The sequence below is a fragment of the Mirounga angustirostris genome, unplaced genomic scaffold (genome assembly GCF_029215605.1).
Source record: "Mirounga angustirostris isolate CCGP_5_RB_7025 unplaced genomic scaffold, mMirAng1.0.hap1 SCAF_4, whole genome shotgun sequence".
Classification (NCBI taxonomy): domain Eukaryota; kingdom Metazoa; phylum Chordata; class Mammalia; order Carnivora; family Phocidae; genus Mirounga; species Mirounga angustirostris.
This window is the reverse complement of record NW_026991712.1, coordinates 76,985,270-77,011,699: the sequence shown is the minus strand read 5'-3', so window position 1 is coordinate 77,011,699 and position 26,430 is coordinate 76,985,270. Positions and strand designations below refer to the sequence as shown.

Below are 26,430 nucleotides of genomic sequence, written 5' to 3'. Positions count from 1 at the left end.
TTCTGTTTATATGTTTATGTTTATATTTTGCCTTTACTTTAACATAAAATTGGCAGCAGGGCAAGAAGGAGACAAAGATTCTTGGGTTTGTAAATGATTTAAAAGTATTTTGAGCGCTTTGCATAAAGAAAACAATAGGTAAGAAAAAGAAATGTGGGTGATCCATAAAATAGGTGAATAAAACTGACCACAATTTTAAAATTTTAGAGCCTACAGAAGTCATCATAAAAGTCTCAAAAAATGAACAATTATAATAAACAATTATTAGAAATGAAATCACATTTACTAAAACAACTGATAAAACTGCAAAGGTATTTTAAACAAACATCTTATTATCCATTTTAATGGCAAACATACTGAGTAAGTTTTAACTTGATGTCTTCTATGGATTGCAGATAATTTGAATAAATACTTTCAAACTTGAAAAGTAGCTTTTGGTAAGAATTTGAACAGTCTTCCAAATTGGCCATGATTGCAGCCCAGCCTTGGTGTTGAAGATGTTCATCATGGACCAGACCTTCACAGAAAGAGCAAAGTTTCTTGGCAACTTCATACATTTCCTGAAAACGAAGAAACACAGCAAAAGAAGGTAATGTTTGTGTGCATGTTTGCATATGTATATTTACCTGTAGGCATGAATGTAGTCTAAATATATTTTAAACAAAGCACTGACAAGGGAATGTTTTAGTCTATCCTACTGTTTGTTGTTGTGATACTGAGAAAGAAGAAAAACTCCTAACTCATTGCTACTGGTGGAGCACCTACAGAGGTCAATTCAGCAATAACTGTCAAAAGTAAAATGGCATCTATTGTTTGGCAGAATGATTCATCTTGTAGAAATAAACGCTTAAACAAATGAACAAAAAATACTAAAAGGTTCTTTATTTCAACTATAAAATGAAATGGAACCCACCTCTACCTAGAAATTATGTCTATCAAGAAATTATGTGCATCTATATAATGGAATTTATCTAGCATCAAATAATATATATATTCATAAATATATAAGACCAATACACAGTAAATTTAAAAGGTAGGCTGGATTCATAAAGTGAATTTTCTGTGTTTACTACTGAAAAATCAGTTTACCTAAATCTGTAGGTGACCTACAGATCTAAATGTAAGATTTTTTTTAAAAAAAAGGGTAGGTGGAGGGGGGATTCTGGAAGATAGCATAGCAGATACACACTAGCAGCTCCACACTAGCTGTTCCCTTCGTATCTTTGAGATAAGCATATGTTTCTTAAATAAGATCCAAGAGCAAGACTATTGATAAACTGGACATTAAACTAAGAATTTTAATTCATCACAAGACACCATTAGTGAAATGAAAAGGCAAGCGACAGGATGGCAGAAGATATTTTCAACATTTAGACAGCTTATATAAAGATTATATAAAGGCAACTAAAATCAAGTACAAAAAGATGAGCAACTCAATAAAGAGTAATTAAGAAACTAGAATAACTTCACAAAAAGGATATGCAAAGTCTCATAAATAAATGGAAACCTGTTCATCCTTATTAACAAATATAAATATAATTACAATGGCCTACCACTACACACCCAACAGAATGACTAAAATTAAAAGCACCAAGAAAACCAAGTAGCGGTGAGTTTGTTGAGCAAGTACAACAATCATACACTGATGATGGGAGTATAAATGGATACAACCACTTCAAACAGCACATGTAAAGTTAAAAAGAGGCATACCCAAGAGAAGGCAAAAGGTGCACCAAACAACATGCAAAGATATTCACAGCAGCTTTAGTCACAATAGTTGTTTTTTTTTTTCTTTAAAAAAAGATTTTTATTTTATTTATTTGAGAGAGAGCGCACACAAGAGGGGGTAAGGTCAGAGGAAGAAGCAGACTCCCTGCTGAGCAAGGAGCCCCATGCGGGACTCCGGAACTCCAGGATCATGACCTGAGGCGAAGGCAGTCATTTAACCAACTGAGCCACCCAGGCGCCCTAGTCACAATAGTTTTTAACTGGAAAGAATATCTATCAATAGTTAAATGAACTGGAGCATGTTCATACAATGGAATACTATGCAGCAATGAATACAAAGCATTAATTCATGCAATTACATGAATGAATCTCAGGAACATAATGTTAAATAAAAGAGGCCAGACACACACACACAAAAACAATGATTCCATCTATTTAAAGTTCTAAAAGAGGCAAAGTAATTCATGGTTTTAAAGTCAGGATATTGGATAATTTTATGGAAGAGGGATGATGGGTACCAACTGGGAGTAAGCATGAAGTAAGGCTTTGGGGGTGATACCATATTTTAAAATTTCACTTTGTGAAAATGTACCGCAAATATTTGTACATTTTCTAATATGTATATATCTCACTAAACAAAAATCTATTATTAATTTCACTAATGAAGGTATCTGAATCCAAGGTCACACCACAATTGGGGTGACCAAATTTAAACTCTGCCGATGTGACTCTAGAAGACCACACTCCTGCCACTGTTATAGGGCCTCTAATTCCTTATAAAATGCACTGTCTGACATATTCACTGTTTTGGTTACTATAGCTTCTGAGTACTTTTTAAAATCTGAGGAACATGTATTATTCCCTCCACCTTCCATTCTTCTTTCTCTTAACTTTCTTAACTATTCCTGGACACTGATCCTTCCCTGTAAACTTAAAGTCCATTTTATCTAAAACCAAACTAAACAAACAAAAAAATCAAAAGTTCCTCCTCACTCTCCAAAGCAAAAATGCCTTTTTCCCCCCACACCAATGCTTTTCATGGCAACTTTAAATGTAATTCATTAAGCTCATGAATATATTAAGATTATGACTATGAATATTAAAAATGATATTAAGAATGTCTTTTATTTCAGAGATAGAATTTAGTGATCCATCAGTTGCATATAACATCCAGTGCACATTACTTCAAATGCCCTCTTTAATGCCATTTGCCCAATTATCCCTCCCCCCCAACCTCCCCTCCAGTAACTCTCAGTTTGATTCCCAGAGTTAAGAGTCTCTTATGGTTTGTCTCCCTCCCTGATTATGTACTGTTTTATTTTTCCCTCCTTTCCTCTATGCTCCTGTTTTGTTTCTTAAATTCCACATATGAGTGAAAAAATATTTCTTTCTCTGACTGACTTATTTCACTTAGCATAATACTGTCTAGTTCCATCCATGTAGTTACAAATGGAAAGATTTCATTCTTTTTGATAGCCAGGCAATATTCCATTGTATATATAGACCACATCTTCTTTATCCATTCATCTGTCGATGGACACCTGGGCTCTTTCCATAATTTGACTATTGTTGATAATGTTGCTATAAACATCAGGTGCGTGTGCCCCTTTGAATCACCATATTTGTATCCTTTGGATAAATACCTAGTGGTGCAATTGCTGGGTTGTAGGGTAGCTCTATTTTTAACTTTTTGAGGAACCTCAAAACTTTTCCAGAGTTTAAAAATATGTCTTTTCATTGGCTTATAACTTATATATATATTTTAAAGATTTTACTTATCTATTTAACAGACAGAGAGCGAGAGAGCACCAGGAGGGGCAGTGGCAGAGGGAGAGGGAGAGGGAGAGGCAGGTTTCCTGCTTAGCTGGATACATGGCTTGATCCCAGGACCCTGGGATCATGACCTGAGCCGAAGGCAGATGCTTAACCGACTGAGCTACCCAGGCAGCCCTATAATTTATGTTCTTGAACAGAATTTTATATATTTTTTGTTACTACTTAGATTGTAATACATTTTCCATTTCCATTCCAAAACAGGGCCCAGTACCAAGAAATGTGAATGTTTACATATTTATCACATATCCAGCCACCTTACCAAAAGTCTTTTGACAGATTTTTATTAAATTCTCTTGATATTCCAAATATACAACCATATCTCATCTAAAATGGATGTTTTTCACTTCTTTTCCATTAATTTTACCACTTACTTCATTTTCATTTTCTTATTTTGGTATATTTCTCAGAAGTTCCAAAAAAATACTGAATAGACTGATTCTGATTTATGCAAAAATGGCTCTAACATTTCGTTGACTTGAAAGCTGATTATCTTCCATATTTGGTCAATTCTAAATTTTATTTTGTTTCCTCCTAGAGCTATTTTACTTATTAAGAATAGCTGCTAAATTTTAACATATGCTTCTTCTGGACAATATTGATATGACTCTGTTTTCTTCTATAAAGTACTAACGATTGAGGTAATTAATTATATTAATTCATTTCCAAATATTGAACTACCCTTGCATTCCCATAATATATCCTCTTTGCTATTAATATATTACTCTTTTGATACTCTTCTGGTTTTATCTGTAAGAAAAAATGAGTATATTCTGTATTTTCAGGATACAAAATATTAAATATAGTCCATAAGAGCTTTCTGATTATGAAAGAGACATATTAAAATCTCCCATTTTTAAATTATGAATAATAAACATGAAACTTACTGTTTTAACCCATTTTTTAAGTGTGTGACTCAGAAGCCTTAAGTTTTTCACATTGCCGTGCAACCATTACCACTATCCTTCTCCAGAACTTTTTCATCATCCCAAAGTGAAACTATATCCAATACATAATTAACTCAACCTTCCCCTCACTCCTCAACCTTGGGTAACTATTCTTCTATTTTCTGTCTCTATGAATCTGACTCTTTTAGGTACCTCACGTAATTAACATTGCACAGTATTTGTCCTTTTATGTTTGGCTTATTTCGCTTAGCATATTTATCTTCAAGGTTCATCCATATTGTAGTTATCATAATTTTCTTCCTGACAAGGTTAAATAATATCCAATTGTATGTATATACCACATTCTGTTGATCTATTCATCTACCGATGGACATCTGGGTTGTTTCTATCATTTGACTACAGGAAATAATTCTGGTATAAATACTGGTGTACATCATTATGCTTTATTAAGTTCTCCTGCAATTATTATCATTTAGCCTGTGTTGATAGGAAAATAGAGATCTGACTTCTCTTTCTCACAAGTTAAATCTTTTATTATAAATTTCACTTTGTTCTGTTTAATGCTTTAACATTCACTTTGTCAAGTATGAATACTGCCATTTAAAATTTTTTGTACATATTGGAAAGAAACTTTGTTCTCCTCCAGGACCTAAATATGGATATGGAAGAAAGAATCACATTTTTAAGAGTTATTTAAGTCTTTTGTTTCTGTCTACTCTAACAGAGGTAACTTTATTGATTATAGCAATGTTCAGAAGTCATTAACCGCACACCATCATTTAGGAAAGAAGTTCAACAAATCATGTTTAAAACTGCTTTTCCATTCTAAGATCTTATAACTCTTTGCAAATGCAGAATGACTAACAACTTATGAGTCTGAAAGTTTAAAAACCAGACATATTAACCAGCAAAATGTTTCTCCCAAAACTTTTATTTTTATGTTTTTTTTCATGCTTCCTCTGTAATTCAGACCACTTTGCTAGCTATTTATCTATTTGAGTATAGTTGACATACAATGTTACGTTAGTTTCAGGTGTACAACATTGTGATCCAACAACTCTATACTTAGGCTATGTGCACCACAAGTGTAGCTAACCATCTGTCACCATTCAATGCTATTACAGTATCACTGACTATATTCTTTTTGCTGTACCTTTTATTCCCATTTACTCATTCCTTAACTGGAAGACTGTATCTCCCACTCTCCTTCACTCATCCCCCAACTTCCGGCCCCTCTGGCAACCACCCGTGAGTTCCCTGTGCTATTTAGATTTGAATGCTTTTAGGAACTATCAATTTGTTTTAACATTCACTGATGCCTAAAATAGGCTAATACTTCATGAAAATATTACCAAGTATATGAATAAGACATCATTTTGTTAAGTAACCAATTTTTTTTTTTTTTTTAAAGATTTTATTTATTTGACAGAGAGAGACATAGAAAGAGCAGGAACACAAGCAGGGGGAGTGGGAGAGGGAGAAGCAGGCTTCCCGCAGAGCACAGAGCCCGATGTGGGGCTCGATCCCAGGACCCTGGGATCATGACCTGAGCCGAAGGCAGACGCTTAACGACTGAGCCACCCAGGTGCCCCAACCAATTTTTAATTTTAAATTGTACTAGATGTAAATAAGTATAATAATCTCAAAAAACAATTATTTTTATCTTACCACTGCAAGTTGTGTCCTTGAAGCAACAGTGTGAAAAACTGCAGGCATCATAAGAGACTCTTCAACTTTTATTTCCATGTCATTTTCTGTTGAAAAAGTAGTTTTTGGAATAGCAGGTGGACGATCACATAAGATCATTTCTTTGTTAAAAAGAAAAATTGGATTTGTGTCCTACAGAAATAAAAAAGCAAAAGAAACTGAAGTAAAATGTTATAAATATTGAACATGCACACTGCCCTCAATATATGAAGCAGATAAACCTTACTTTTGAAGTTGAGTTCCCAATTCCCTATGTGATGTGAAACTGGGGCATGTTTGTACGAAAAGGCTCATGGACACATACCGTCCCAGCACTGTAGGTGCACACTCTTCGATCTGCAGCCATGCATTCTCCTCCATTGACCACCAGCACCTGATGCTGAATAGCAATCTTGTATTTGCTATGAATGGCATGCTTGAGGTCTGCCACACTTTAAAAGGGGTGGGGTGGAGCAAAAAATTAGTTCTACATAACTTCCCAACGACAAACTTTTTTATTATCAAAGTAGCACTGTGTAAAAATATCTGATAGATACTAATTTCACTCTAAAAAAATTTCCCCAAAACAACAGTATAAAATACAAACTTCTTGTTTCTGGAATCAGATTCCACAATCAACTGGCTGATCTTAGGTGAACAAATAACCCATTTGGCACATCTACAAGTGAGTCTATAAAATACAGGCAGTAGACATATTTATTTCTGTGCTCTTTATATAACACAGCAAAAGAATATGCTCAAATTAGCATCAGTCTGTTAAAATCCTCAGAACACAGATGTCTGTTAAAATCCTCACATCACATTACACAAACTACATTAAGTATAAACCATAAAATTGCTTCCTTTCCCTATCTTTCAGAAAATCATTCCTTTACAGGTAAAATTGTATTTTATAAAAACCAGAACTTCAAAAAAAGAATACAATTTCAAATTCCATTTTTAAAACTAAGATTATTAATTCCACAAATTATTTGTAATATTTTCAGTGTCAGGTTTATTCTGTATTGCTATCAAGTCTTTGCTCCTAGGTCCACTACCAAAACACAAGCATGTATAGTTGTTACTATTTCCTTCCTTGCTGTCTGGCCTCAAAATATGTCCTCCCTCGCCCTGACACTTCTCCCCAAATTTCACAAATATAAGGGCATTCATTAGTCAAATATTGGAATCCCTTGCAAAGCTGGAGAATTATTAGATATTATGAGTCCTACAAACTTGGTTAAAAATATTAAATTGATTGTATTCTTGCATCAACAAACAAAACAAGTACTACTGACTTTATTCATATAAGGGAATAAAAACAAATCACCAAAATACATAGGACTGATACATGTTACTTTATATAGCTAGCAATAATTTTCTTAGCAATGTCCTAGGAAACTGAGAAGAGCAATCAGCTATGAAAACTTCTTCTATTTGATAGTTTTAATTTGAAATCAGTTTGTTTGCAGGTAGGTTTGTTTAATGTGAATAATATATTCACATAAACAGAACAAAGCACAATTTTATGAACCTAACGTTAGCGTTTTAGTGAAAGATGACAACTATATACGTAATATGCTAAGATAAAAGATTTAAGATATTGCTACTATTATTTTCTTATTTAACAAAGGAATAGTTTTCTCCAAATCAAATAGTTTAATTTTTGCCTACACAAAATGCAAAAGTGATGAAATTGAATGAAATACAACTTACGTTTGCACTGTAAGTTCGGTGTCAAATGTCAGGGTAGTTCCAGTGTTAACCAGAAATACATATAACTTCATGATGATTTCTCTGGATTCTGTGAGCTTATACCTCACACTCTGACCTGATTACTAAAAGAAACAGACAAGAAAAATGATCAGTTATATAAACACAACTACGAATACCCTCACATAAGACATGTTATTTATATAGTACAACTATGCCAACAACAAAAAAATAGTTTTTGGTGTCTAAGATGGCTAACTGGACAATTTGGTAAACTTGTTGCTTAAAAAATAAACAGTAATGAGACTAGTGAAAAGCATTAACTATTCTTCATTAAAAAAATCTGTTTTAAGGAAGAGGCCAGCAATTAGAACAAAAATTATGTGTATACTTCACACTGTCCTCATGTACCCTTCTACATTAAGAATTAAAATTAAATACAGAGGAGGGGAGTGGGAGGATGGGTTAGCCTGGGATGGGTATTAAAGAGGGCACGTTCTGCATGGAGCATTGGGTGTTATACACAAACAATGAATCATGGAATACTACATCAAAAACTAATGATGTAATGTATGGTGATCAACATAACAATAAAAAAATTTTTTAAAAAGAATTAAAATGAAAAATTTCATCAAAGATCTTCCTAACTCAAGAAGTTCTTCCCTGACTGCTTCCTTAGAGCAATAAAATATTGTTTGGAGGTTAAACTTACTAATAGCAAATAAGAATGGCCACTACTTGCAAATTAGGGGAAATGAGTTAATTCCAATTCCTTCCACCAGCTGTCTCTTAATCTAAATTCCACCTCCACATTGAGTCAGAAATGCTCCATAAGAAACTGTGACCCTACCAGTTATATCATCTTGTTGAACAGTACAAAGTGCACAGGTCTAGAAATCAGAATATTTGAAACAACTGCCATTAACTAGCTGACCAAGTCAAAACCTCATATATAAAATAAACTTCTTCAGGGAGCCTGGGTGGTTCAGTCGCTTGAGAGTCTGACTCATGGTTTGGGCTGGGGTCATGATCTCAGGGTAGTGAAATCAAGGCCCGTGATGGGCTCCACCCTCATCAGGGAATCTGCTTGAGATTCTCTCTCTCCCCTTCTCTCCCTCTGCCCCCTCCCCACCCCTCCCATGCGCATGCTCCCTCTCCCTCTCTCTCAAATAAATAAATCTTTAAAAAATAAAATAACATAAACTTCCTCATCTACAAGGGAAGATTTCAAATCTAGCCATTTTATTTTTTACAATTAGAGGTAAAAATCCCCCAAATTAATGAAAGACCATAAATTAAGATACTAGAATATATCTTTCCTTATGCTCTTTCCAATGAGCTTTAGAGTAAAATTATCAGGGAAGAAAGAAAAAATAAGCAAGATCTTAAAATTAATGTTTCCAAAATCAGTTTTTTAAATACATTAGATGAAAAACTTACGAATTTAGAACTGTGACTTACCGTCAGGCACTGTGGAAAGGACTACCACTTTTCTTAAAAAGCAGATTAAAACTGGCTTATGTTTGCTTTGCTTGATATTGGCAACTGAATGGCATTACTGGTTAAACTCAGTGAACTGGAAAAGAAAAATTTCTGGATTATCACAGAGAGACATAATTCAGTATGTGACAATGTATGGTTATTGTCCTTTCTTTAAAAATTCCCTTCTGAAAGAGTGATTTCTACTCAATCTCTCTTCCTACATGCACATTCACTGAAACCACAAGAGTATAACTTTGATCCATACCACTCCATTAAAAGACACAAAAGTCTCTAAAAAAACTCTCCAAAACTGCCAAATTCTACAGCCATTTCTTAGTTCTTAAAATATAATGGTATAAAAAGAATCTGACTGTGGAGTCTGACTGCCTCTGGGTTTAATCCTGGCCCCATTACTCATATATGATCTTGGGCAACTTACTTAATGGTCTTGATTTCTTGTTTTGTAAAATGAATAAAAATGGTACCTTTAGCAGGCAGCCTCTAAAATAGCCCCTCCACCTCTGAGTATCCATACTCCAGTGAAATCCCCACCCCTACTGGGTGTGGGCAGGGCCCGTGATCTTTTTCTAACCAATGAAATATGGTGAGGTTAATGAAATGTCACATGATTGCTACTCAAGATTAGAACTTCCACCATGCCAGTTGACTCCCTCCCTTGCCAGCTTTGATGAAGTAACAAGCTGCCATGGAGAGGCCCATGTGGCAAGAAATTGAAGTCAGCCTCCGCAAGAAGCTGAGAGTCTCAGTCTGACAAGCTGCAAGGAACTGACAACCATCACTGAGCTTGGAAGCAGATCACTCCTTGGTTGAGCCTCAGACAAGATGCCAGTCCCAGCAAACACCGTCACTGCAATCTTCTGAGAGACCTTGATGCAGATGACCCAGCCAACCTTCGCCCAGAAAATGTGAACTAAAACATTTCTTACTCAGCAAAAGATAATTAATACAGTACTCCACATTGCAGGGATATTATGAGAATTAAGGGAGAAAAAGTATGAAAAAAATTTTAATGTACTAGGCTCATGATCTGCAGTAAGAATTCAATAAACAACCCTAGCACCCCTTCTTGGGCTCTTTTTCCTCTGCCAACTCTCCAGTGTTTGGGTGGGACCTCACCACTAGGCCCAAATTCAAGAGAACACTTTATCTTACAAGTTAAAAGGAGTTCTTTTGTTTTCTGAAGGATTAGGTAGCTAAAAGTATGGTGACTAAAATGGAAGGAATACTGGTAGCAGAGATGATTCATTAATTCATTCATTCATCCAAATAGAACAAACACTTACTGAGCTTATGTGTCAGGACTGTATTTTGTGAACAAAATAGACATGATCTTTGCTCTGATGGAGATCACAGTCTTGAAATAGAAAAAAAAATTAAACAAAAAGAAAACAAAGATGATATAAGTTGTAATAAATGCAATGTAAGAGGAGTGGGGTAGCGAGAAGAACCTACTTTAGATTTGGGTGATCAAAGTAGGCCTCTATGTGGGTTACATTTAAACAGGGTCACACAAATGAGAATAAGCCTGTTCTGTAAAGGTGGGGTAAAGCAGTACAAGAAGATACAACATTTGTGAGCCTAAATATAAAACCTTATAAATAATCACAACTTTATTCTAAGTTTCTACTTTTCTTTCCTCCTAAATATTATTTACCTTTTCTGTTTTGGTTTAACTTCACACTTAGAAAAAAGTTACAAAAATAGTACAAAAACCCCCTTGTACCCTTTACCTAGTGTTACCAACTATGTATACTGTGTTCCACTTGCTTTATCAATTGGGCCATTTAAGGCTCCATGCCTGCTCCTTTCTCCTTCTCTCTCTATATACATGTACACCACACACACAAATACATTTTTCCTGAACTATCTGAGAGTAATCTGCAGACAGACTGTCTCATTACCCATAAATATTCCAGAATGTGAGTATCCTAACAGAAAGGATTTTTCTCATACATGACCAAAGTACATTTATCTAATCATGAAATTTAACGGAGATCCATATTATCATCTAATTCACAATCTGTACTCAAATTATTGCCCTTTACGGTTTTCCCCCCTCAATCTAGGATCCAATTCAGGATAATATATTGTGTTTAAATTGTAATATCTATTTAATTTCCTTCAATCTAAAACTTCATCGATCTTTTTCTTTTCATGATCTAGGTACAATACTGTTCTCAATCCATCAGAGGCTTCAGAAATTATTATAAAGATGGACTCAGTGCCATTCCCCTGTTCCATAATACTTACAGTAAATAAGGGAAACTCTGATAAATGTAGTGGCTACTACGTGCCTTTAAACAAACAGAAATCTCTTCACCTGGCGTTCACCCTAAGAAACAGCTCAACCTAAAAACCACAATCATTAAAAATGCTTACAAAAACAGCTGCACGAACAAAGCTTATTTGAAAATTGGTCTGTATGGATAATTCATGAATAATGTAAAACAATCTCAAGGACAGTTTTGACTGCTGTGGCTCTAGAACCTAGGTTATAGTTTGACTCCACTATATAGGCACACACACTTGATACTATCTGCCATTTAGCTCATTTCTTTCTTTTTTTTTTTTTAACTTAGCTCATTTCTAACAGTTCTCAAGTGATGTTAATGACAGCATCATTTAGAGAAGCACCTCCTGACCTACCCTGACGTAACATCCCACGTTTTCATCCATTATCTACTGTGTGAAGCCATCGCATTGGCGACTTTAACCAGAAGTCTCCTTCTGAATCTTTACTCTCTGTGTCCTCATTTATTGTCATATACCACCCAGGGCCTATGCTAGAATAGTGTTAAGAGAAAAATCTAACTAGTAAAATGAGTCATCATTGCCCCATGGGTCTCACTAGCCCTGGTGCTCAATGTCAGCCTAATGGTAATCCTAAAATTTGTATGGAACCACAAGAGACCCCGAATAGCCAAAGTAATTTTGAAAAAGAACAAAACTGGAGGTATCATAATCCCAGATTTCAAGATATACTACAAAGCTGTAGTAATCAAAATAGTATGGTACTGGCACAAAAACAGACACACAGATCGGTAGAAAAGAATAGAGAGTTCATAAATAAACCCATGATTATATGATCAATTAATCCTCAATGAAAGGGGCAAGAATATGCAATGGGAAAAAGTCTCTTCAACAAATGCTGCTGGGAAAACTGGACAGCTCCAAAGAAAAGAATGAAACTGGACCACTTTCTTACATCATACACAAATAAACTCAGATGGATTAAGACATAAATGTGAAACACGAAACCCTAAAAATCCTAGAAGAGAGCACAGGCAGCAGTTTCTCTGACATCGGCTGTAGCAACTTTTTTTCAGGGTATGTCTCCTGAGACAAGGCAAACAAAAGCAAAAGTAAACTATAGGGACTACATCAAAATAAGCTTCTGCACAGCGAAGGAAGCAATCAACAAAACTAAAAGACAACCTACTGAACGGGAGAAGATATATGCAAATGATAGATCTGATAAGTGATTACTATCCAAAATACAGAAAGAACACAAGAAACAATAAGTGTTGGCAAAGATGTGAAGAAAAAGGAATTCCTATGCACAGTTAGTGGGAATGCAAACTAGTGAAGCCATTATGGAAAACAGCATGGAGGTTCCGCAAAAAATTAAAAATAAAAACTACCATATGATCCAGTAATTCCACTACTGGGTACTTACCAAAAGAATATGAAAATACGATAATTCAAAAAGATATATGCACCCCTATGTTTATTGCAGCATTCTTTACAATAGCCAAGATATGGAAGCAACCCAAGTGTCCATCGACAGATGAAGGGATAAAGAAGATGTGGGGTACACACATACACACACACACGGACTATTACTCAGCCATAAAAAAGAATGAAATCTTACCATTTGCAACAACATGGATAGATCTAGAGAGTATAAAGTTAAGGGAAATAAGTCAGTCAGAGAAAGACAAATACCATATGATCTCACTCATATGTGGACTGTAAGAAACAAAACAAGTGAACAAAAAAAGAGACAAACCAAAAAACAGACTCCTAATTACAGAGAACAAACTGATGGTTACCAGAGGTGAGGTGCATGGGGAGATGGGTGAAATAGCTGAAGGGGATTAAAGAGTATACTTATCATGATGAGCACTGAGTAATGCGTTGAATTGCTGAGTATTACATACCTGAAACTAGTAACACTATGTTAAGTATACTGAAATTGAAATTGAAAAACAAAACCAGAAACATAAAGTAAAAAATAAAAGGGAATAGTAAAAACAAAACAAAACCAAACCACACAAAGAAACACAGGCTGATGGCTTCCACGGCCACAAAATGCTCATATTTATTTCACCTGTCCCAAGTATATGACACAAAGAATAATCATCAGTACCACTGAGTGATTCATTATATGTCAGTCATTATGCTCAGTAGTATTATATGCAATAGTTCCTTTATTTTTCATAACATGTAAGATAACCATATTATTACTGTTTCTTCTTGGGAGTTTAGGGAAAAGATTCAGAGATTACTCAACTTGCCTAAAGGTAAGTTTGAACCTGTCTCAGTTTACAACATTTATTCAATAAAAATTTCACCTGAGAATCTAGTATGCCCTAGGCATTTTTTTTTTTTTTTTTTTTAGTTTTGGACATAAAAGAACAAATAATATGGTAAAATTCCCTATTCTCATGAAGTGTACATCTTACTGGGCAACCTATACACAAACTCCATGATTATCTACTTCCAAAAAGAATAGCTACAAAAATGCAATTATTTACAAATTAAAAGTAATTCCCAAATATATGCTTGCACTTTTCTATGTTTTATTCTTTAAAGATACGGATATTGTTGACTTAACAATAACCACTGATTGTTAACATGAAGTAAAAGCCATACCAGCTACATATCCTCACAATTTCTACTGTGAGAAAGGCTACTATTATCTCCATCAATCAAATGACAAAACTGCGGATCTAAAAAAGTTCAATCATCTCTCAAAGCCATATAGCAAAAACAACCGGAGTTCAAATCTATGGCTGGGTCAGGAAGGAAGGAAGAACATGAATGTACTACTAAACACATGTAGTAAGTACATCCCATGACTTGCCATTTTACTGTTCCTTTAGAAATCCCAGTACTTGTTTCCCCCACCAATTCTACCGCTTTTAAGTCTTCATTTTCTTAAATGCAATATAAAAAAAATTCTAAGATTAAGTAAGGGGGGTGGGATGGCAGAACACTTCAAAATTTGACATGGTAAGGTGTTCAAATGAAAAATCAGTTGCCCTCCAAGAACTGATGTGGTCCTAGGTTATGGGAGAACAAGATCCCCTTGGGTACGTAGATAACATGGTTCCTTGCACACGGCAAAGACTGGAAATTCTTCCATACTGTGGGTCATCTTTGCATGGGGATTCTCTGAAAACTTCACAAGCTAAAGAAATGTATACAGAAGAACTTACGTATAGTAGCAAAGAAAAATATGGCTGAGTGAAATACTGAAAATGGCCTCCTTTGCTCTGCAGCCCCTGGGCTGTGTAGGTACTGTTCTAAGGGACAAGTGGAGTTGCAGAGGCCCACTCTGCTCCCAGGGCAGCATTCTGCTACTCAGGGTACACGCTGGGGGCCACTGACATGTCAGGGATGCCACAGCTTCTGCAGGCAGCAAGGAATAAACCAGTCTTGGAATGGGAAACCCAGAATGTCACCTGCCTCCAGCCACAATTTTAGAAAGAAAAGACAACTCAGGATCTGGAGTCTCTGGGCAGAAAGTAAAACTTACTGTGTTGGCTTCTCTCCCCAGCCTGCCAGGCCCATATCCCTTAGGTGGTCCCTGTGTGTCCAGAAAAAAAATCTCCAATTGATGTCAACTGAGCATAAAGCATGCCCACCCCCCTGGATGGCCCATTCTGGACACTTGGGACAGGGCAAGGTAGAAGTTTTTTCTCTTATTATGTAAACACCTACCTAATAGCCGTGATCTTGCCTCTTAACCAGCAAAGCCTAAATACTTATCTGGTCCTTTACAGAAAAAGTTTGTCAGCTTCTGCTCTAAGGCTTGAGCAGCTCCAGCCAGTTCAGCGTGAGCGTGCACATACCTGGGTTATCACCAGGCACCTAACAGTCAAGAACGGAAGCCTAATGGTGAGCACATGCTGCCTGCAACTGTAACACTGCATGGAAACGATAACAACAGCAAACGGCGAGCCCTCCAGGAGACAGGCCCAATTTCCCAGCTTTCTAACAGATGACAGGGTTCTGGATAGGTCACAGGATTTACTCATTTTCTGACTTATGGGGGAGGGGAAAAGGGAGAAATCCAAAAAAGGATGAATCTTTCCATTACCTGTTTCATCATTTAATCCAAATATCAAAAGACGGGATCTGACTTTCTCCTCAAAACTGTTAAGTGGGACAGTGTTACAACAAGTGATTAAGGGTAAACAGCTTTAAAAAAAAAAAAAAAAGAGTTCCTATGAATTAGTAAGAAAATCACAAAAATCCACAATACATAGTGCATGAGAAAGTATTCCAAATAGTTAACCAATGAGGAAAGTACAAGAAACCTCTTCAGTAATCAAAGAAATACAAATCTGAAAAAGACATTATTTTTAAATGAACAAGAGTTCCAGTCTAAGATTCCTAGACTTTCAATCTAAGAGAAAAGAGATAAAGTGTAAAAAAAAAAAGAAAAAGTACTTTAGAGATGTTAGTTTGAACAAAAATTTTTCTCTTTGCCTAAAACACGTATTTCACGGCCCCACTGAATTAAAGGCAGTGACAACCCTAGAACAGTTAAGTACCCATCTCCCTTGTATAGTAAAGAATTAACCTTATCCAAAGAGAGGTCTGGACTTTACCCCTGGCTATGCGGAGGGGAACCTGAGGTCTCTGGAATGTCCTGCTTGATAGGAGTGTCTTTGTTTGGGGGCTTTAGAACAGTCTAACAATGTGATTTATGATGGGGGCTTTAGGACACACAGTATCAGTTTCCATCTCCAGAAGAAATGAAGATTGAAGACATTAGCTGGACCTCTAAAAAGAACTAGAGACTAAAGGTCAGCTACCATGTAAAGATTATAGGACCTCAATAAAAACTCCAGAGACCAAAAACTCAGGTAAGCTTCCCTAGTTAGCATTACTCTATGTACTGTCACACACTCTGGCTAAGAGGAAGTAATCCTATCCATGAGTCCATGGGAGAAGGCAACCAGAAGCTCTGCATTTCAAAACCTTCCAGACTCTATGCATATCTTCCTTTGTCTGCTTTTAATTTTAATTTGTAACCTTTCACTATAAAAAAAATCATAATTAAGTATAGCATTTCCCCCATGGTCTGTAAGCCATTCTAGTGAATCCTCGAACCTGAAGGTGGTTGTAGGAACCCCAAATTTGTAGTCAGTGGATCTGAAGTGAGGGTGGTCCTGGGCATCACCAACAGGTGGCTGGTATCCAAAGTGAGAGTTGTCTTATGGAGACTGTTCCATCTAACTCTAGAATCTTTGTACATCTAACTCTAAAAATCACTGTACACCCACGTTATGGTTTCTAAAAAGAACCTTTGGAGAAGTGGCTGATTCCAAAGGTCTTAAGTAGAAAAATGTACCAATCACATAAGCCTGGAACATTAAGATGTGCCATTAAGCAAAGAAGCTATCAAAGACTAATTAATAAGACCATGTCAAAAGGGCAAAAACTCAACTTGAATGAGCTTTCATGACTAACATGGGGCAGTCTGAGCATTGAAAGAATACTTACAAATACTTAAATAGTATTAAATCTGTAAATATTTATGTTCATAACAATCAAAAAAGGAAGAAACAAACCCTCAGTGAGTTAGAGTAGCAACCTATTATGAAACTAAAAAAGGAAAGGATTTAAGGACTTATCCTCTTTCCTACATGAATTATATTTCAGGATAAACAATATAATGAAGAAATAACTTTTTACAGAAAAGCTCCACCTATTACTACAGACAGAATATGGAAGATGACAACTTCGCAATGAAATAATGGATCTAGACATCAACAGACATTAAAATAATTAAAAGAAATGTGACAGATTAAGCTTGTTGACAAACATGAACATGCTGATCACTTGTCACACTGCTACCAACTCATGTCTCTGTGTTTCAACTGAAAGTATGCAGCTTATCTATAAAATATTCTTGCCCACCTCCCCCCCCAAAAAACACAAACCCAAATTTAATAAAACTTCTACATCTACCTACAGTTACCAGTTTATAAGTAATACGGGTGTAGAGAAAAAACAAACAATATTATAAGAAAACAATCAGGTAAATTCAGAAATAAACATTCTATAGGACAATGACCTAGCTTAACAAATGGCCTCAAAAAGAGAGGAAGAATTCTACCTATTAAAGAAGATATAAGAGACATAATAATCAAATGTAATGTTTGGATCCTGAATCAAACTACTACAAAAAATACTTTTGAAGTAAGTGTGGAAATCTAAAGATGGATTAGGTATTAGAATTACTATTCCTTTTGGGGCATGATAATGGCATTTTAGTTATGAAATAATGAATTCTGAAAAATTAATGTGTAAAATGATATTTGAGATGTTTTACAACAGTCTAGCAAAAACGAAGGCAGAAGGGGAAGAGAGAGAGAGAGGGGGAAAGGTAAGTACGGCAGGACAGGTAAAATCAGTAAAATACTGGTGACTATTAAAGCACATAGCATGGACAGATTAGATTCAGCACGTTATTCTCGCTACTGAAATGGATGGTTGGGGGGGGTGGAGGGATGGGTTAAATAGGTGATAGGGATTAAGGAGTGCACCACCTGTCCTGATGAGCTCCAGGTGATGTATGGAAGTGTTGAATCACTATATTGTACACCTGAAACTAAGACTGTATGTCAACTAACTGGAATTAAATAAAAAATTTAAAAAATATATTCTCTCTACTTTCGTATATGTTTGCAAATTTCCACAAAATAGTACAAAAATTATCATAAGTATTTTGCAAATCATATTCAACACTCATATATTATAGGTGGGGATCTACTATAAATAATTATGACCTTCTTGGGAAAGCAATTGGTGCTCATGGGTAGATAAGTAAATGTTCTATAAACATACATTTCTCTTAACCTAATAATTGTACCATAAAAATTTTCTTATAGAAAAAATTTGTAGTTGAAGTACATACAGAATACTTTACTACTTGTGAGTAGTGTTAAAAATACTCGGCCACTCATTCATCTACTCATATAGTAAAATAGGATATATAATAATTTTTAACAAAGCTTACAGTGTTGAGTGAAAACAATAATGCAATGATTACAGATGTTTAAAAAGAATAGAGGAAAAAAGATGAGAAAGAAATACACTGAAACAGTAAAAATAAGTACCTCTAGTAATGAATTAGTAATAATCTTGTAAAACAATTAGCTGCTGCCAGAATACATCACCTTCCTGGTTATAATCTGACCTAAAGTGAGGGAAAAACAACTGACTTTTATATAGGAGGAGCTTAATGGCCCTGGTTTAAATTCTTTTTCTTTTTTTTTAGATTTATTTATTTATTTTTGAGAAAGAGAGAGAGGGTGCATGTGAGCAAGCAAGAACGGGGAGGGGGGAGGGACAAGCAAACTCCCTGCTGAGCAGGGAGCCTGATGCAGGGCTCCATCCCAGGACATGTGGCTCAATATTCCATTGCCTTTTTGCGTTAACTTCCATAATAAGTAAATATAAAAATACAACAAAATAAAACTTACAGAGCACTTCCAGAGGTTCCTCACCCCTACAAGAGAAGAAAAATAGTATAGCTAAAAGCTTAGCTCAATAACCTGGTTTTTCTGTATTTTGGATATGTTTTTGTTTTTGCATTTTTGAGCAATGCTAGGAGTTATTCACAAAAGCAAGTCCATTCTATAAAAGGCTGCTGTAAAGAACCCTGTCTGTTCTGAAACCTAACTCCTGACAATGCCTATATAAGGGTGACAGGCATGTTAGAAATTATGTGTCCCACACTTCCCATCATTCATGCTGGACAAAAATTTTTTAATTTCCCCCCACACCTAGTGGTCATATTTTCTCATGTTAACAGCAAGTTATTGAAACACTTTCTGAAAGCAGCTTTTCACTCTGGTAAGACAGTGCTGAGAAAATTTATTTTTCATAATTTCTCAAAGAGAACTGTGAACTTGTTAAATAAGTCTGGGCCCACCATATATCAAATCTCAGCACATCATATTTGCAGCCAGTCCATGAACAAGAGAATATACAAATAATGTATAATATATAGGGGCTTTGTGAACAATTGCAAATACAATGAAAATCACAACTTCCTAAAAGTAAGCACATATGTACAGAAATATACAAATCAAACTTGCATTTTATACCGGTACCTAATCAATATACAATATAAAGGATATGCAGAGCTTTCTCTCAAACTACACTGTAGCTTTTAATTTTTCAGCAAAAATCACCACAGACATGAAAAATAAAATTTACTTTCAAGTTAAGAGTTTTCCTGGACTATCACGGCAAGGAGAAGAAATCTGACCTTGAGGATACCGAAAATACCTGTCTATTCAAGATTCTATAAGATAAAGTTTATGTACAGGGCTCAAGCCATCTATTTAAGGAAACAGACAAAATTCAATCTCTGTCTTGAAGGGCTGTACAATCTTATAAGGTTAACAAAAAGCCAGATGTGAAATAAATAGTAAATGTCCTGGAGTTCCATTACTCTTACATGAGCACTCTGTCCTGTTCGATACAAAGGGATATCATATAGATCACCATTTTTCCATCACCTAAATCTCCTCATGATCCTGCCTGACCTTAAATTCTTTCTTCTGTACCTTAGCTCCTAAATCACTGGAGTCTTTTCTAAAAAATCTACTTCTGTCTTTAGCTGTTACTTTGACCCTCGATTGCTGATTTTTAAGTGATCACATCATAGTTTCACAGCAAGATTTGTTTGGTTCAAGAAAGATTTTAATTCTACATTTAATTTTTTTCCATATTTCACATATTGGGCACATAGGGTGACAGAAACGAATTTTTGTATAAGTAAAAGTTCTGATTCAGATTCTACCTGAAAAGTATGGTTTATAAAAATCATTAAATACTCTAAATGGGTAATAAAATAAACATATTCATATTTTAAATTCTCTTATTAAAAGAAATAGAAAACTTCTATAAAGACTAATTTTGTGTAATCTATATGTTATAAAATTTTATTGAATTACATGTCCTCTAGACAATCCATGAACCACATGGCTTTATTATCAACTAAAAACTTGTAGAGTTTAAAAAATCTTCTCATCACTACACATCTAGATTTCATTTGCTAATGTGTAAAATGGGAATGTTAACAATACCTGTCTCATAAAGCATTTTGAAAAACAACTAAAAATATCTATGCCAAGAGCTTAATATTTAGCACAATGCCAACTGTACATTACAAACTTCAAAATACTAACCTAGGAATAGGCAGTAACTCTTGCAACATAACAAACTATTCAAGAGCATCTACTGAGTGAATAGGCTCTCACAAGCAAAAGTACTCTTGGAATACTACTTGCGTAAATAAATAATAAAACAGAGTTCAAATAGTTAATTGAGAGAGATCTCATCCAACTAGCTAACTTTTGGTAGTTTCCTTAGAGCCAAGGTATTCCAAGACTCTTTAATTAAAAAATAGAGGGACGCCTGGGTGGCTCAGTTGTTAAGTGTCTGCCTTCAGCTCAGGTCATGATCCCACGGTCCTGGGATCGAGCCCCGCATCGGGCTCCCTGCTCGGCAGGAAGCCTGCTTCTCCCTCTCCCACTCCCCCTGCTTGTGTTCCCTCTCTCGCTGTCTCTCTCTCTCTGTCAAAATAAATAAATAAAATCTTTAAAAAAAATAGAAAAACAAAAATAATAATAATCATCTCTGCCTTAAACATCTCCAAAGTGTTTCTCCTACTGACCTTTTTGGGTTCACCAATGGTAATCAACTTTGTTTAACATGTCATATGTGAATAAGGACTCCTTGGTCTGTGTACTCCTCTTTCCCACTTATTCCCAATTAAGCTATCTAATTCAGGGCTTACTACTGCATACCCACGCTCTGACAATAACCTGAGCTCCTTCTACCCAGTGGATTTCAACTCAAATCAGTCCTAGAAGACACTACCAACTAAAAAATCTGAGGTCTTATTTTAATGTCACTTTACTTCTCCCCAACTAAAAATGCTTCATACATCTACTTGTCTAAATCCTTGGAGTAAACAATCCAATACTGCCTTTCTGTGCTTCATTACATGAAGCTCCATACCATTTAAAATGACCTCCTGATGAGAGATGAATAAGCCTTGGTCTTTAGTGCCTTTACTCATGTCATTTCATTGCCTCCATTTTGTAACCATGATGTCACCAACATCCTGTTGTAAAATCTTCACCAATCTACTGGCTGCCAACAATCTTCCTTAAACACTTCAAGCCCACAACTTCAAATTTCTACTAATAAAATAATAGTGTTTGTATCCAGAACATAAATAAATGTCTTGCTCTACATTTTTCCCCACCTGCCAAATGCCTTACATTCCTCAAACTGTATTATAAATAGCTACAGAAAACTTGGCCATGCCTTACACCTCTCTTCAAGATACCACAGTGTCTTGTACACCTACTACCAAGATATTAGACAGTCAATAAATGAGGCCAAGGCTATGGAGAAGGACTAGAGCAAGAACCACAATTGTGAAATCAGAAATACAAAATGGCTCAAAGAGAATCCACAGGAATACTTCATAAGAATGTACAATTTACATATCCTATATGCTTGCTACCAAAATAAGATGGTCCAAGACAGCTGAATTCACTCCTTGGTATGTAACTGTTAAAACATAAAGCAAAAAGGGGCATTAGTAACCAAGCACATCTTTGGTCATCCTGAAAATGAACAGAATTCATCCTGAAAAAATACTGGAACAGAAGTAAAATAGATCTGGGTTTTAGTCCTAGATTCAACATCTTTACTTCTAATTTCACCAGATCTCATTTCCTTACCTAAAATTTGAAAAGGGTATACTGGCTAATTCCTCCAAGTTTTTATAAAATGCAGATCGATTTACAATAAACTCAGTTCTAACTTATTTAATGTCTGAGTTTCTGAAGATTAAAAAAAAGAAGAAAGTATATGCTATCTTCTTTCAAAGAGCTTAATCACATAAAATGAACATGACACTACAATGCAATACAAATAATATTACAGAGGTATGCAAAAGTTGTATAGAGAAGGAATGGGCAAGAGTTCACAAAAAGGTGTCATTCCAAAAAATACCCAAAAAAGGATATGTAAAATTGAGTTCCTGCTAGATACCAATGATTTACCCTCCTTGATCACATTTGCTAAAATTTAAGAGAATGAGCTTAGCAAATCACTAATTTCCTAGAAAAAAATCAATCATTAAAAAGAGCTAACCCTTTTTATCAACTTACAAAGTTGGGATTTCTAATTAAGCACATTTTCCCTTAACTTACATAAAATCTATCAAATTTCTAAGTGTATTGCATCTAAATGATCTAGAACTAAGTTCTTACACGCAATGGTGAAGTGCCACCATATAAGTGAACTGCTGCTGAAAGAATTATAAATTAACTTTATGACATAATATTTCAGCCTTAGTACATAACACAGTATTACTTTTCACCAAATAGTCAAGATTTTCTAAAATTTGCCATAATGTTCATTTTCTATATAAAATTACCTTTTATAAAATGAAATCATACTTGGTATGACACAAGCTAGCCCAATTTAAAATTAAAAGCAACAAGTCAGTAACTCAATAATGACATAAGATTTTCTTAAAATTATTATGTGGTTCTTTACCTAAACAATGTCTTTAGTTTCTATCCATTGAGACAATAACTATTAAGTGACCATTATAAATACTTATGTATGTATATACAACTATATATGGGGACAGAGACAGAGACCTTGTAAGGAGAGAGCATTTATCAAAACATGTCAAATATAGTCTAACAGTTATTAAAACCGGGATTCTGGCCCATTAATAGATAACTTATGGAACGAAACAGATACAAATATATCTTCATATACACAAATGCAGATAAATAATAATAACAGAATTTCAAATTGGGGGAAAGGATAAATTGTTCAAGCAATAGTACTATAACATATGGCAATCCATAGCATGCAGAAAAAAACTTTATCAGAAATGCCATCAGCTTTTACCCTTTAGGTTACTTCTAATGACTGAAATGAACAGTGCTGACAAGACTAGAAATCGGTACAACTTACAATGAGATTTAATTGGCAATATGTATCAAAATTTAAATTGTGCAAATTAAAAGGAAAAAACCAGCAATTCTACCTTTGAAAATATACTGGAAGCAAATAAACAGACAAGTGTACAAAGGTATATATCCAATGACTTTTTATTTTTAACAATGAAAAATTAGAAAGCTATCAATCGTGATCAAATAAATTATGGTGCAGCTATATGACATTATTTAGACATTTAAAAATGTTAGCTCTATACATACTGATTAGTGACGTATTTACTGTTCAATAAGAAAAACAAGTTACAGTATATGTGATTCTGTTTGTGGATTTTACTGTTATTTTATTAAAACTAATGGTGAGGGAGTACATGTATACTCAAGCATTAAAAAAGTCTGGACCATTGCAACTTTTTCTAGATATGTCTCCTGAAGCAAAGGAAACAAAAGCAAAAGTAAACTATTGGGACTATATCAAAATAAAAAGCTTCTGCACAGTGAAGGAGACAATCAACAAAACTAAAAGGCAACTTATGGAATGGAAGATATTTGCAAATGACATATATGATAAAGAGTTAATATCCAAAATATATAAAGAACTTATAAAACTCAACTCCCAAAAAACAAATAAAATAAAAAATGGGCAGAAGACATGAACAGACATTTCTCCAAAGAAGACACGCAGACGGCCAAGAGACACATGAAAAGATGTTCACCATCACTTACCATCAGAGAAATGCAAATCAAAACCACTATGAGATAATACCTCCCACCTGTCAGAATGACTAAAATCAAAAGCACAAGAAACAAGTGTTGAAGAGGATGTGGAGACAAAAGAACACTCCTGCACTTTTGGTGGGAATGCAAACTGGAGCAACCACTATGGAAAACAGCATGGAAGTTCCTCAAAATTTAAAAATAGAACTACGATTCGGCAATTGAACTACTGGGTATTTACCCCCAAAATATAAAAAGTTATTCAAAGGGATGCATGCACCCCAAGTTTACAGCAGCATTATTACAAAAGCCAAATTATGGAAGCAGCCCACATGTCCATCAACTGATGAAAGGATAAAGATGTGGTGCGCACGCATGCGCACACACACATCACATGCAAGAACATTATTCAGCCATGAAAAAGAATGAAATCTTCCCATTTGCAATGGCATGGATGGAGCCAGAGAGTATAATGCTAAGTGAAATAAGTCAGAGAAGGACAAATACCATATGATTTCACTCATATGTGGAATTTAAGAAACAAAACAAATGAAGATGGGGGGGGAAAGGGGGGGAAACCAAGAAATGACTTAACTAGAGAACTGATAGTTACCAGAGGGGTGGGAGTTGGGGAGATGGGTTAAATAGGTGATGGGGATTAATGAATACACTTATTGTGATGAGCACTGCATGGTATATGGAATTGCTGAATCACTATATTGTACACCTGAAACTAATAACACTACGTTAACTAACTGCAATTAAGAATATAACATCAATCTTTTTACAATGGCTATTTCTGGATGCAGGACTTTCACTTTTCTCTGGTCTCCTTAAAAATCACATTTATAATCAGAGGTAAAGATACTTATTTCCATTTTGAAAAAGAAAAAAACACAACACTTTATGCATCACAAAGAAATAAAGAACCTGAAATACGATGCCCTAGAAGAGTTGGTCCAACTAAAAGAACAAGACAATGACCCCCATCTCCTGCTCCCACTCTAGCCTCGACTCTGCCATCACAGGTAGATATACCTTCTGACTCTACCATCTTCCCTACATAGTCATTCATATTTAGTTCTCCAACTGTTATCTTTACATACATGTAAGAGGGAAAACAGAACTGTTAAAAGAACATGAGATTTGGAATCAGAAGAGCTATATTTAAGTCCTATCCCCACTATTGACTGTGTGACCCTGACTAACCTCATCAAACTTACTTTATTTTTTATAAGATTTTTTATTTTTAAGTAAGCTCTACACCCAACGTGGGGCTCAAACTCACGCCAAGATCAGGAGTCACACGCTCCACAGACTGAGCCAGATAGGTACTCCTAAACTTAAATTATTTTGACTACAAAAAGAAACTCCCTATCTCACAGTGTGGTTGTGAAAATGTAACAAACCTATGAACTATGCAAACTGAAGGGCAATACAAACATCAGTTACTGTTGTTTAACTCAGATCTCTGCCCCCAGGCACAGGACTAGCACTCAGCTGATGCTAAATATCTCCCATTAGCAATCATGTTGTTACCACAAACCTGACACATCCACGCTTCAATTCAGTGCTTTTCCTTTAAAACTATTCCCTAACTTCTTTTGTCAAAAAAGCTATCATTCTCCTGTTTTTCAGAACTTTAGTTTTTTCTAAAGTCTATCCATTTTTCCTCTAGAATCCAACACTTTATTTTCCAGTGACATAACCCTTATTTTAGAGCCTGGAAACTATTCTCGCTGCCTTTAAGTCTCCATCTTGCTCCAAGTCTTCCTGAGCATTCGCATCAGTTACAACCACTGTCATCAGGCTGCATCCCTCAAGAATCTTCCCTAGAGCCTCACAGTTGCCCACAGGAGGACACAAATCAATGGCCTACCATGCTCTGTAGCTTGTTTCTTTGCAGCTATCTCTCCTGCCACCTCAGTAGAGTACCTCACAGTTTCACTGCATTTCATTATCTGCTCCTTTAAGAATGTGAATTTGCCAACTCTGGCTTAAAGCTACATTAATATTAAAAGGGCAGACTTTGAAGCAAGATTTACCTCTATATGAATGAATCCCATCTCTCCCAATGAGGCTCAGATAACCTGTACACA

At 35.3% G+C, this 26,430-nt stretch overlaps 1 protein-coding gene across 7 annotated transcripts in view; it reads right to left on the bottom strand.

Moving 5' to 3' along the window:
- The window catches only part of RB1CC1 (RB1 inducible coiled-coil 1), a 92,969-nt gene that overhangs the window by 59,539 nt on the left and 7,000 nt on the right, over nucleotides 1-26,430 (bottom strand). For 5 of the 7 annotated variants that reach the window (XR_010410709.1, XM_045896559.3, XM_045896563.3 and 2 more), the window contains exons 2-6: nucleotides 9,330-9,444; nucleotides 7,872-7,993; nucleotides 6,481-6,607; nucleotides 6,138-6,308; nucleotides 358-560 (exon numbers count right to left, since the gene is read on the bottom strand). Coding sequence is in view for 5 of the 7 variants with exons in the window: in XM_045896559.3 (XP_045752515.1) it covers nucleotides 358-560; nucleotides 6,138-6,308; nucleotides 6,481-6,607; nucleotides 7,872-7,942 (572 nt within the window). In the remaining 2 variants the exon portion in view is untranslated. Of the gene's footprint in view, nucleotides 1-357; nucleotides 561-6,137; nucleotides 6,309-6,480; nucleotides 6,608-7,871; nucleotides 7,994-9,329; nucleotides 9,445-19,093; nucleotides 19,120-26,430 lie in introns of those variants that run through there. The other 2 variants (XM_045896560.3, XM_054512617.2) reach the window with 2 other exon arrangements.